Source organism: Acanthochromis polyacanthus, chromosome 22, assembly GCF_021347895.1.
Source record: "Acanthochromis polyacanthus isolate Apoly-LR-REF ecotype Palm Island chromosome 22, KAUST_Apoly_ChrSc, whole genome shotgun sequence".
Taxonomy (NCBI): Eukaryota; Metazoa; Chordata; class Actinopteri; family Pomacentridae; genus Acanthochromis; species Acanthochromis polyacanthus.
This window is the reverse complement of record NC_067134.1, coordinates 1,562,574-1,575,014: the sequence shown is the minus strand read 5'-3', so window position 1 is coordinate 1,575,014 and position 12,441 is coordinate 1,562,574. Positions and strand designations below refer to the sequence as shown.

Genomic DNA, 12,441 nt, shown 5'->3' with positions numbered 1-12,441 from the left:
TGAAGTTCGGCATTCTGTGATGAGCAGTGTCTTTAAAGAGTCCTTCTTGTGCTCTTCTTTCAGCCACCTTAGTTTGAACTTGGGAAGTGTGACTGCAGCAAGCTGAGCATCCTTGTTTTCCAGCACTGATGCAAATCTGGTCTTGATGCTCTGCATGTAAAAAGAATAAAATAGCATAAGAACATATATATATATATATATATATTTTTGTTTGTTTGTTTGTTTGTTTGTTTGTTTGTTTAAATGTACGTATAGTACACATACCTGCACAATGACATCTGGTAGACCTGCAGTCATTCTTGAGAGGCTGGGTTGCAGTGCCAACACCTTGGACATTAAAACTTCAAGTGTTGGCAGAAGGCACCCATAGTAGCAGTTATCTTCTCCTTGTAAAATATCCAAGGCAATGCTGAGGGGTTTCATTACTGAACAGTATTCACTAAGAAATTTATGTTCACGTTCAGAGAGGACTCTTATGTCTAACTGAGCACACAGGTGGTTTAACTGTGGGACTGGAATAGTGAGGATGCATGTCAAGGCATCATGGAATGAATTCCACCTTGTTGTTACTGGGATAATAAGCTTCCGTTTGCATATATTTTCAACAAGCTCTGAGGCTACAGTAGAACGGCTACATTTTGTCCAGAGTGCAGAGCACTTTGCTGTTGCACTTCTGAATACAGACTTAGCCTCAGCATTTGCAGACAGCCATTTGTTAACATCATTATTGGAAATCAGGTTCAGCGTATGTGAAGCACACCTTAAGTGAGGGGGTAAAGTGTATTCTCCATCTGAAGTGCCATTAGATAGGATGTCATCAACGTCAGCAAAAACAACATTGTTCTCCTCCTCTTCTTCACCTCCCTCCTCCTCTGAATCAGACGGTGCTGTTGCTGCCTCGTACACCCGAAAGGCTTTAACGAAGTTTGACCCATTATCAGTCACAGTAGCGGTTACCTTGTGAATGAGTCCAAATGCTGAATGTACGTGTTCTATCTCACTTGCCACTACGTCGTATGTATGACGTCCTTTTATTCTTCGACAGGCAATTGCTGCTTTTTCACGTTTGAAGTTGTTTGGGTTAATCCAATGTGCAGTCATGCCCAAAAAACTTTTATTATGACATGTCCAAATATCTGCCGTTGTCGACACATACTCCAGTCTCTCAAAGGTTGACTTTAACTCACTTTCCATCTTGCTATAGCATTTTTCGAGGTAACTTGCAAATGTTTTTCTGTCACTTGTACTTTCCTGTCCATCAGCAGTTTGTATTTTCCGCAAAATGCTTCTGAAAGACGGTGACTCTACTGTAGATATAGGCAACATCTCTTCCACAACGTATGCCGCAACCAGTCTATTTATTTCTGTCTTTGAGGTTACCTGACCGCGTAATTCAAGACGTGGTTGCTTGTATCGTGTCGGTGTGTCGGAGTCGGCAGCCTGGCTGTGTTGCGGTTGCTCCTTAGCGACAAGCTTAACAGTTGAGTGTTGACGCTGCAAATGTTTCAAAAGATTGGAGGTTGAGTTGGCTGACGTTGACAAACGTTTGCTGCCCACGCAAAGGTTGCACTCCACGACCAAGTTTTTGTCTTTTTGGGTGACATAGTTAAAATAGTGTGCGTATCTCCACCGGATGAATGAATTCGTCTCCTCTGCCATTTTGTTTATTGTCTCTTTGCTTCGCGCGCGCCGTTGAAAGTGCTCGGCGTCGACGGCGTGACGTAAGCACGCAGGCAGCAGAAGTGTACGTCCTCTGCGGCTTTCGGGCATTCCTGAAGAAGAACCGCAAGTAACTAGCCAAGTATTTAGTTAGTAACTGTAATTTAATTATAAGTATTTTCATTATAACGCGTTACACTACTTCGTTATTCGAAATTGTAATCCGTTACAGTAACGCATTTCTGAGTAACGAGTTACTCCCAACACTGGAAGCCAGACACGGAGCTGAGGGGTTCTATCCGTCTTCTCGGCGTTTATTTCACTCTAGCTATGACAACCTGCTAACAATATATTATTCCTTACATACATCTTACATGTGAAAAGTAATCCCACGAGCTCTTGTCTCCTTACAGCGCTCATTAGAGCATCCATAGGCTGAACAGAAGTCCGGCATCTAAGTGTTGAGTGGCAAAACCAGCATTGTAAAAAAATATCCGAGCACCTTGTATAGTAGCTACACGTGTGACGTTTCTAAAAATCAAACAGTTTGGCAATCGGTTCAAAATTCGGCGAATAATTCCACTTTTAGATTCAGCAGTACCTCTCTCCTCCATAGACTTCTATGCACCGCTGCCTCGGCTGGCCCCGGTCCAAGATGGCGGCGCTGTAAGCACGTCTCTCGACAGCCTATGATGCGTCTACCTGTATGTCTATGCTCTCAGTCATAGATATATACAAACGCTAGATGTCTCGAGACGGAGTCGGCGGCGTCGTCACTTGGCGGCCATCTTAGGACAGGGGACTGCTCTGGCGCACTGTACTGTAGTCAATGGTAAGGTGGATGATTTCCTCACTTTAACACTCATAACTCGCTCAATTCTTGATTGATTTACAAACGGTTTAGTTTATTACAAACCTTATTAACGTGGCTATGATTCAGGCTCAATTCCGAAATCGCAGCTTTTCGTTTTGAAAAATGCGGCATAGTTGTGTGTCTTTTCTGCCTGGCTACTCACATTGAAGATGGTGTTACTCACAATCTGATTTTCAATTATTAGGTTTTCCTGAGACCAACGTTTTTTGAGAACCTAATCTTTAGGCGAAATTACATTCTTTGTGGTTGTGGTTGTATTTATTTGCTTGTTAAGAGACTTTGATTGAGACCTTAGACTTATTGTTTGTATACATCTATGCCTGGATTAGTGAGCCTGCAGCCGAAATGCATTGTGGGTAATGTAGGCACCAGGTTCATGAAAAGAAAAGACATCATCTCTTTTTGTTGTGCATTGATTTTGGTTGAGCTTTGTTTTTATCTGTGCATTAGAAAGCTGATAGTAATAAAAAAGTGCAATGCTAAATATTAAAATTACATTTACATCCATTTATGCTGAAAAAAGCTGATATCTGTGTTCATTATTATATGAATTCAACAGTTTTAATTATTCTTATGTAAGCAGTAAAACAAGTACATCTCTGACGTTTATAACAAACCAAGCTGTTGTAAAATCGGTTGAAAATTGAGCAATCTACAGTGATTTTAAAATCCATGCTCCATTGACTTTAATGTTATGAGTGATCGAGCAGCCCTGTCCCAAGATGGCCGCCATGTGGCGACGTTGCTCCCCATAGGCTGACAGCGCTCATGAGCCATCAAGTGTTTGTATATATCTATGCTCTCAGCGGCCAGTGAGCGGTCTCGCTCTATATATACGTCATTGGGTCCTACACTCAGCTGGGGCGGAAACAATCTGCGGCTGCAGGTTTGCCACCGGCGGCAAAAAAGGGGACACAGGCAGCACTGAGGATGAAATGAGAATGAATGACCGCGTTCAAACAAAGTGTCCGTGAGTTTCTGTTGGGAAAGGATCAAGATCTGCGGCAAACTGTTCAGGATTGCCTTCATCTCCAAAATCCGGGTTGCAGCCGGTAAGAGCAGAATTGTGGAGACTCTAAAAGACTGTTTAAGCTGCCGATGTGTGCCACTGCAGTATGTGTTAGCATTAGCATTAGCCACGGAGTAAACTTTGTCTGTTTACCAATAATTGTCCGTGTGTTTTGTAATTGTTCAGTTGAAAATAAGATTGCAGGCTAATTGGTGCTAATTAGAGGGTTCCAGCTAAGACCAGTGAATTCATCCTGTTTGTAATGGTGGGTTTTTACGATGCCCTTTATTTATTTATTGGATCTGGAAAGGATTGCACTTTAAAAGCACTTTATGCACTTTAAATACTTTTAAAACCATGAAGTAAAAAGTTTAAAATAGTTTTAAAAAATGCTCAGAGTAATTTGTTAAACTGTGATTTAAAATCAACTCTTTAAAATGCAGATAAATTCATGTGTGGTATAGTATTGGGTTGAATATTGCTCATGCCATGATTTGTCGCTTCAGTTTATGTGGTGTTGAGGTTGACAAACATAAATTGAGTGGAGCAGCATTTGCCAATGTGGTGAAAATGTCCATGAGGAATGGTTGTTACTATTTGCTGAATGCAGTGATGTGAACATTGTCCTTTTGTGTTCTGCAAGCAACTGTCTGATTGATGAGTGGAGTCCTGCTCAAACCCTGGGTAGATGAAACATCCTTTTTCAAGTGGGGAAACTGCAGAAACTGTGAGAAAAATTATCAATGAGAATCACCTGTCATTGAAAGTGGGAGGACACTTGACACTATGGGAGAGTGCAAAGAACAGAGAGTGAGAGCTGCCTTTAAACAGAACACTGAGCAGTAAAATACATTCACTAACTTACAGCATGAACAGTTTTCTACCAGCAGTCCTGTCTTGAATCACCTGCAGTAGCATCTTTATGTTCTCTTTTTCTCTTTATCCATGTCTGTTTTCTGTCTGTGTTCCTTATTTTTAACAGTTTAAGTTCATTTGTATCAGTTTTAGGTGAAACTGAAAAGAGCTAAAAGTGAACTATTGAGTTGAAATGTGTCCTCTGTGTTGGCTGATGAACATATGGGACACTCTGACACTTGTGTATAGAGTGGTATCCTAATGAAGATGTGTTTGATGTGACAGGTGATTGGCAGGAGGAGGAGAGTCTGACGGAGGAGCAGAGGAATGTTGGCAGCCATTTAGTCTGAGCTCAACAACGGAGGAAACATGGATTCTTCACAAAAAGTGAGAAACATACCACTGTAACATTATTATCATTCATTTATTATTTCAAATGTGTAAAGTTGCTCCAGTTGGTTAGATGGGCCGACCAAAGCCAGGTGATGTTGGCTGGAGAGATGTAGCTCTGCAGAAGCAGCTGTACTGAGGATATAATGGTGGACTGCTAGGAAGCTGCTTGTTTTTTGTTTGAGGCTGAACTAGCTGCTGATCATACTTTCTGAAAATGTCTTACATGGTGATGAAGATAAGTAACGGAAGAAAAGTCTTGTTTTTCAAGCAAGTTGTTCAGGAAGGTAAAGAGCAGCATTTTCTTTGGTAGAGAATAATACTTTTGAGCATTGTGAGTTTACCAGCCTTTTCCTTCTCAAGAAATTCAGACAGTTGAACCCAGAAGTTTACTTACACTGTATAAACGACACATAACCTTTTTTTTAATTTACACGATCTGACATTAAATCTGGCAATGCTTCTCCTGTTTTGTTTTGTTTTTTGTTTTTTTTAGAAAATTTTTATGACTTTCTTCACAATCAGAAGTTTGCACACACTAAGATAGCTATGCCTTCAAGATAATGATGTCCTGACTTTGAAAGCTTTAGCTAGATTAAGATGTATTTTCAGGCACACCTCAAACACACTGCTTCCTTGTGTGACGACATTAGAAAATCTAAAGAAATCAGCCAAGACATCAGGAAGACATTTGTGGGCCTCCACAGGTGTGGTTCATCCTTGGGTGCAGTTTCCAGATTGCTGTGGTTTGATGTTTATCTGTCCAAACAATTACATGCACAGAACAACACCATGGGAATGTCAAGCCATCCTACTGCTCAAGATGGAGATTGGTTAAGGTTAGGATTGTTTTGGAGGGAAATGTGCTCATCAGCCCCGAAACAAAAGCAAACGACCTTGTGAAGATGCTGGCTGAGGATGGCCTGAGTACACCATCCCAACTGTGAAGCATGGGGGTGGCAGCACCATGTTGTGGGAGTGTTTTTGCTGCAGGAGGGACTGGTGCACTTCACAAAATAGATGGCATCAAGAGGATAGAACATTATGTGGAAATATTGAAGCAACATCAGCCAGCAAATGAAAGCTTGGGCACAAGTGGGTATTCCAAATGGACAAGGACAGTGCCCAGATATTTGTGAAACTTGTCTATATCCATCCAAAGGCCAGTGAAATAAATGCCTGTGGGCTTATCCATCAGGTCATCCAGAGACCACTGCACACTAAAACACACACTGAGAGACTTCCATCAGTACATCACATGCCCCACTAGATGTGACAAAATCTTTGATCTGTTACAGCAATGTGAAAGGTGCTTCTCCTCGGGGTTCCTCTGACCACAACTGCATCCTCCTTATCCCTGTCTACCACTGTACTGAAGCAAGGCAAAGTGCAGAACATCAGAGTGAAAGTTTGTCACACTCTGCAGGGATGTCTGGAGGTTACTGACTGGGACGTGTTTAAGGAGTCCTCAGCTGATATTGATGAACCGACTGATGTTGTGAGCAGCTGGGTCACAGACTGTGAAACCAGTGTTATTCCTGAAAAAAACTGTAAAACTATATCCAAACACTAAGCCATGGCTTTCTAAGAAGCTTAAAGACCTACTGTACAGAAAGAAAACAGTCTTCAGAGAAGGAAATACACTAAAGGAATACACTAAGGAAATACACTCCGGTCTTGCATCACAATCACCTCCTGACTCACTACACTGATACACGCGTCCTCTGCGCCTCACCCACACTCACCTTCGCCTACCCCCTCCTACATCATACAGGCCCCTCCTTCAGTGACCCCAGTGGCACAGGACAATAATCACACAATCGAAACCATAATTTCGCACAGACAAACGAGACCTCGGACTACTTTTAGATCAAACTGTGTTTTTAACATTCCATTGGATAAATATGATGAGCGCACGTTCAGCACAGATGTTAAAATGGCTGTGCTGAACGTGCGCTCTCTTTTAAACAAATCATTTATTATAAATGACATAATTTTAGATAATAACCTGGACAGCATTCTCCTTACGGAGACATGGCTTGGCACTGATGCACCTGTCGTTCTCACCGAGGCTTCTCCACCCAATTGTAACTTTTTATTTTCAACTAGGGGGTGCAAAAGAGGGGGCGGTACTGCTTCAATTACAAAAAACAACATGCAAATGAACGAAGTCAATTTTAACAGCTACTCATCATTTGAATACCATGCCTTCGTTTTTAGCAGCCCACCAATCCTCTGTATAACTGTCTACCGACCACCCCAGTATTCTACTTCTTTTATTAGTGAATTTTCTGAGCTTTTATCAATTATTCATAGCTCTTTTAACAGAATTTTAATAACTGGTGATTTTAATCTACACGTCGACATTTCCTCAGACATAATGTCTAGAGACTTTTTAAATCTTTTACACTGCCTTGATTTTAAGCAACATGTCACGCAGCCGACCCACAGCAGGGGACGCATCTTGGACCTCGTTATATCTTATGGTCTGTCCGTTGGTGCGCCCTCTGTTGTGGACCTGGCTGTGTCTGACCACTTCTGTGTGTTTTTTACAATCACCAGTTTTAAACAGCAGGAGGCCTCTGTGAGAACGGTGAGGAGACGCTACCTAACTTCTGAAGTGGCTGAAAATTTTATTGAGATCTTACAGAGCACTCCTGCCGAAATTTTACCAGCACCCTGCGATTCTTTCACCGAAAATTTGAACTATAAAATAAGGTCAATACTAGACTCAGTGGCTCCACTTTTTATCAAAACAATTAAAACAAGACCCATACCTCCGTGGAGAACTGAGGATATTAAAAAACTTAAAAGGGAATGCAGGAGTGCTGAAAGAAGATGGAGGAAATCAAAGTTGACAGTTCACTATGAAATACTACGTCAACACCTCAAAATTTACAATAACACGGTCAAACAAGCAAGAATTTCCCACTTTCAAAACCTAATCCATGACCATAAAAATAATCCTAAAGTTTTATTCTCCACTATTGATGTTTTAATAAACAAAAACTTTAAAAGATCCTCCAAGACACCGGATAACGCCCTTTGTGAGGATTTTGCAGACCACTTCAGAAGAAAAATCAATGACATAAGATCCAGTCTCTTATCCCAACAGCTTTTAACACCTGGATCATTGCTTTTACCTGAGGAAACCCTGGAGAGTTTTACCCTGGTTGATGCGAAGACACTTGGTCGAGTTTTCTCCCAGGTAAAGCCCACGACCTGCCTTTTAGACCCAATTCCCACACCGTTTTTTAAAACACTCTATGGATCCTTTGAGGAACAGCTGCTGTATTTAGTCAATTGCTCTCTTCAGACGGGTGTCTTCCCCACCTCCTTTAAAACGGCGGTGGTGAAGCCCCTTCTGAAGAAGAGTGATCTAGACCCCAATGTTTTAAATAACTACCGGCCTGTATCCAACCTACCATTTTTAAGTAAAATTTTAGAAAAACTAGTTCTTAATCAAATGAATGAATTTTTAAACTCGAAACATATTTTAGAGACTCATCAGTCTGGCTTTAGGAGGAACCACAGTACAGAGACAGCACTTTTAAAGATTTTAAATGACATCAGGTGTAATTTAGATAACCATAAACTCAGTCTTGGTTCTGCTAGATCTAACCGCCGCCTTTGATAGAGTAGACCATCACATTTTATTAAATAGACTGAGGAACCTGGTCGGCCTCTCTGGTACTGTTTTTAACTGGTTCACGTCCTACCTCACTGACCGAAGTTTCTTTGTAAGTATGGATACATGTTCCTCAGGAACCCATAAGATAAAGTGTGGGGTCCCCCAAGGGTCAATTTTAGGTCCAACTCTTTTTAATCTTTACATGCTGCCCCTTGGGGACGTCATCAGGAGGCACGGTGTCAGCTTCCACAGTTATGCTGATGATACGCAACTGTACATCGCCGTGTCTCCTGATGACACAGGGCCAATTGATGCCCTTTTTCACTGTATTTTAGAAATCAACTCATGGATGGCAGCAAACTTCCTTCAGCTCAACCGGGACAAAACAGAGGTTTTAGTTATTGGTCCTGAAGGCCAGAGAGAGAAAATTTTACCAAAGTTACAGGATTTTAAACCCTCAAAATCAGTAAAAAATCTGGGCGTGATTTTCGACTCTGAGCTCACTCTTATTCCACACATCAAAAACATAACAAAGATAGGTTTTTACCATCTCAAGAATATAGCCAGAGTCCGCCCGTTCCTCTCTCAGGCCAGTACGGAGGTGCTGATGCATGCTTTTGTTTCCTGTCGTTTAGATTACTGTAATGCCCTGCTCTCTGGTCTTCCTAAAAAGAGAATGCATAACTTACAATTATTGCAAAATTCAGCTGCACGAGTGCTGTTGAGGACCAGAGGGCGGGAGCATATTACACCTATTTTAAAATCGCTGCATTGGCTCTCCGTGCGCTTCAGGATCGATTTTAAGGTTCTTTTATTAGTTTATAAGTGTCTTAACGGTCTTGGGCCTTCTTATTTGTCTGCACTACTTTTATTTTATCAACCCTCGCGGACCCTGAGGTCCTCTGGTGCTGGCTTTTTAACGATACCACAAGTTAGAACTAGAACACACGGGGAGGCGGCATTCAGTTATTATGGCCCCCGATTGTGGAACACCCTCCCAGAGAACCTCAGGGCCGCAGAGAATGTTGATGTTTTTAAAAAGAGGCTCAAGACCCATCTTTTTAATCAGGCTTTTAACTGACTCATTTTAATTCTTTATAATTTCTTAAGCTGACTTTTATTCTTACAATTTTTATTATTTTTTATGTATACATTTTTACTTATACATTCTTTTCTCTTATCTCAGTCTTAGCTTTCATACCTTTATTTATTTATTGATGTATTTATTTTTCACTATTTTTTATTTTTTATTTATTTGTTTTACTATTTTAGTCCCTCGTTTCTCCAGTGTTTCCTCCTGGGACCCTACCACACCTGGAGTTGATTCTGGTCCACTGATGGGGGTGCTGGCCCGTGGATGGCCCTGGCCCGGGTGGCTGGAGAGCTTTACACCTTCGTGTGGAGCCTCCTGTCTGCCTGGGCTGGGGTGGTCCTTGTGTCGGCTCCCCTGCAGTCATGGTCCATGACTCCACTCGGTGTGTGTGGCCCCCAAAGGTAGCTTCTTCCTCACTTCGGATTTCGGTGCCCAGCCATGTCTCCGCTATATCTCCTTACTGACAGATGGTGTATGTTGGTGTGTGTATGTTCGTATGTTTGTGTGTGTGGGTCTGTATGTCTGTTCGTATGTCTATGTATGTGTGTGAATGTATATGTGATTACGTATCTGTGTGTATATTTGTTGGGGGGTGTAAGGTTTCGGGTTTTTCACAGTGTTTTGTATAGTGTTGTTTTTGTTTTTATCCTCTGTGAGGCACTTTGTGTTACTCGACTGTATGAAAAGTGCCATATAAATAAAGTTGATTTGATTTGATTAAATCTGTATAACCGACAGAAGGAAATAAAGTAGGAGATCAGGACCCACAAAAGACAATACAAAGACAAACTTGAGTCTCAGCTCAAAATGAACAACCTCAGTTCAGTCTGGGACGGCATGAATCTGATCACTGGGACTAATTAATGTGTCAATGAGAGAGTTCAGCTCAGTGGTTATAATTGTGATTTAGAGCTGGCTCAAAGTCTAAACAGTTTTTATGTCAGGTTTGACTCCCATGATTTTAGGGCTAAACATGCTGAGACTAAAAACTGTCTCATGTCAGCCTCTCCACAGAATCCCTTTCTTGATGTGGGCAATGTAATCTGGTGTCTCAAACAGTGCAGACCAAAGAAAAGTCCTCTACCTGATTACATCGGTGGCCGTTTATTGAAAACTTTTACTATGTCTGACTAAATGACCAGGATTGCTGCCGATGTCCCTGTCTATCTTATGTTTTGTTTGATTTTTTTTTCTTTAAATGGCTTTCATTAGGGACCGAGCCAGCGGAGCTGGCGAGTCCCTATTGTATTTGCTCCGTTTCTTCTTATTATTATTTTACAAGTCCACCACGTTTTGCTTAATTCGACCCCCTAAACGTGCATAACTTTTTATGAAATTTGGCACGCACGTCGGGTCACGCGAAAAATTCGATATTCTGAAAACAAAATCTGCAAAAACTCTGTAGCGCCACCTAGGGACACGACAAACGGCAACAAACCATAAAGGCAACACAAAAGGCCGCAGCTCTTCGCACAGGAATTTCGTAGAGACATGCAACCACCACACACGCGTTTGTCTGCTCGAGCTCTACGAAAACCTGTCCGACCGATTTGAGCTATCTTCAATCTAGGGGGCGCTATAACCCCAAATATGAAAACCCTTAAAACATTATCTCCTCCGAAACCATACAATATTTCGGCTTCATATTTGCACAGATTATAGTGAATATCCAGCCAAACAAAAGTTATCAAAAGAAAAAGGCTAACTTGTCTAGTTTTTGTTTAATAGGCTGTCAAAGTTTGTCTTTACCTGAAACATGTTTCGCGTCAATTTCGCCCCCTAAACGTGGATGTATTTTGCTGAAATTTCGTACACAGGTGTAGTCTCCTGAAAATTTCAATATTCCGAAAAAAAAATCTGGAAGAACTTTATAGCGCCACCTAGGGACACAAAAAACTGCATAAATCACAAATGGCCTCAGCTCTTCGCACAGGAAAGTTGTAGAGACATGCAACCACCACTCACGCGTTCGTCTCCTCCCCCTCTATGAGACCCTGTCCAACTGATTCGAGCTATCTTCAATTTAGGGGGCTGTGATCAAGCGGCTCGAGTGGTGGAAGAACAGCAGTACAAAGGCAGGCGGAGGCAGCATTTGAGTGGTCGACTTCTTTTCTTTTTTTTCTTCTTTATTTTCAGCCCGATCTCACGGGGATTCGTGAAACTGTCACGTAAGTTTTAGTTTCGGTTTCGTGTGCGCCAACACGATTTCGTCATGTTTTTCGTGCCGCTCACCACGAAATGCGCACAATGTATTTTAAACGGCGGACTTTTCGTGCCACTCAGAACGTATTTCAAAAGAATGTGTATGTTATGTTTTTAATGTAAAACCGTGGCGAATCCAACGCTATATTTTGCATGACATCGTCCCTAAACATAACCCTAACCATAACCCTAACCATAACCTAACCATAACCTAACCATAAGCCGGTGGTACACTTACCAATTTGCATAGGAATTTCAAGAATGGCCGGCGGCCGCAAACGCGATCACACAAGCAGTATACGCCGATGGACAGCTTAGATCGTCATGAATCCGCCGGTATAAACCACTTTCAGATGTGATTACCACAGCGAAAAACATTTCGTGGTGAGCGGCACGAAAAACATGACGAAATCGTGTTGGTGCGCACGAAACCGAAACTAAAACTTACGTGACAGTTTCACGAATCCCCGTGAGACCGGGTTGTTGTTTTCCAAATGTGCAAAAATACAAAGTAATCAAAGTGCAAGTGCAAAAAAGTGCCAATGTCGTAAGGTGCGTTGGAGGTTAGGAGCAGTGGCTTCTCCAGCAGCAGACCACAACAGAACAGCCCCGACTGAGGGGAAAAGCCTCCTCTAATACTGGTCTGCTCAACAGGAATAAACTAATAAAACTGTGCAGGTAGATTGTGTTAACCTTAGCTATTAAACCTAAGTTAAAAACTCTCCAAC

General features: G+C 41.8%; 3 protein-coding genes across 47 annotated transcripts in view; 2 read left to right on the top strand and 1 right to left on the bottom strand.

Annotated features, from left to right (window-relative positions):
* The window catches only part of LOC127531978 (zinc finger protein OZF-like), a 205,188-nt gene that overhangs the window by 154,294 nt on the left and 38,453 nt on the right, over positions 1 to 12,441 (top strand). Inside the window, exon 1 of one of the 4 annotated variants that reach the window (XM_051942764.1) lies at positions 3,461 to 3,585. The exons of the other annotated variants lie outside the window; for them this stretch is intronic. The gene's annotated coding sequence lies outside the window, so the exon portion shown is untranslated. Of the gene's footprint in view, positions 1 to 3,460; positions 3,586 to 12,441 lie in introns of those variants that run through there. 4 annotated transcript variants of the gene reach the window in all.
* The window catches only part of LOC127531907 (zinc finger protein 37 homolog), a 269,232-nt gene that overhangs the window by 231,293 nt on the left and 25,498 nt on the right, over positions 1 to 12,441 (bottom strand). The gene's annotated exons all lie outside the window — the stretch shown is intronic.
* LOC127531957 (zinc finger protein OZF-like) overlaps positions 1 to 12,441 on the top strand; it is a 319,989-nt gene that overhangs the window by 294,496 nt on the left and 13,052 nt on the right. For 4 of the 42 annotated variants that reach the window (XR_007939161.1, XM_051942598.1, XM_051942599.1 and 1 more), the window contains exons 1-2: positions 3,461 to 3,585; positions 4,683 to 4,784. The exons of 34 other annotated variants lie outside the window; for them this stretch is intronic. Coding sequence is in view for 7 of the 8 variants with exons in the window: in XM_051942598.1 (XP_051798558.1) it covers positions 4,767 to 4,784 (18 nt within the window). In the remaining variant the exon portion in view is untranslated. Of the gene's footprint in view, positions 1 to 3,460; positions 3,586 to 4,316; positions 4,353 to 4,682; positions 4,785 to 12,441 lie in introns of those variants that run through there. 4 more of the 42 variants (XM_051942594.1, XM_051942593.1, XM_051942595.1 and 1 more) reach the window with 2 other exon arrangements.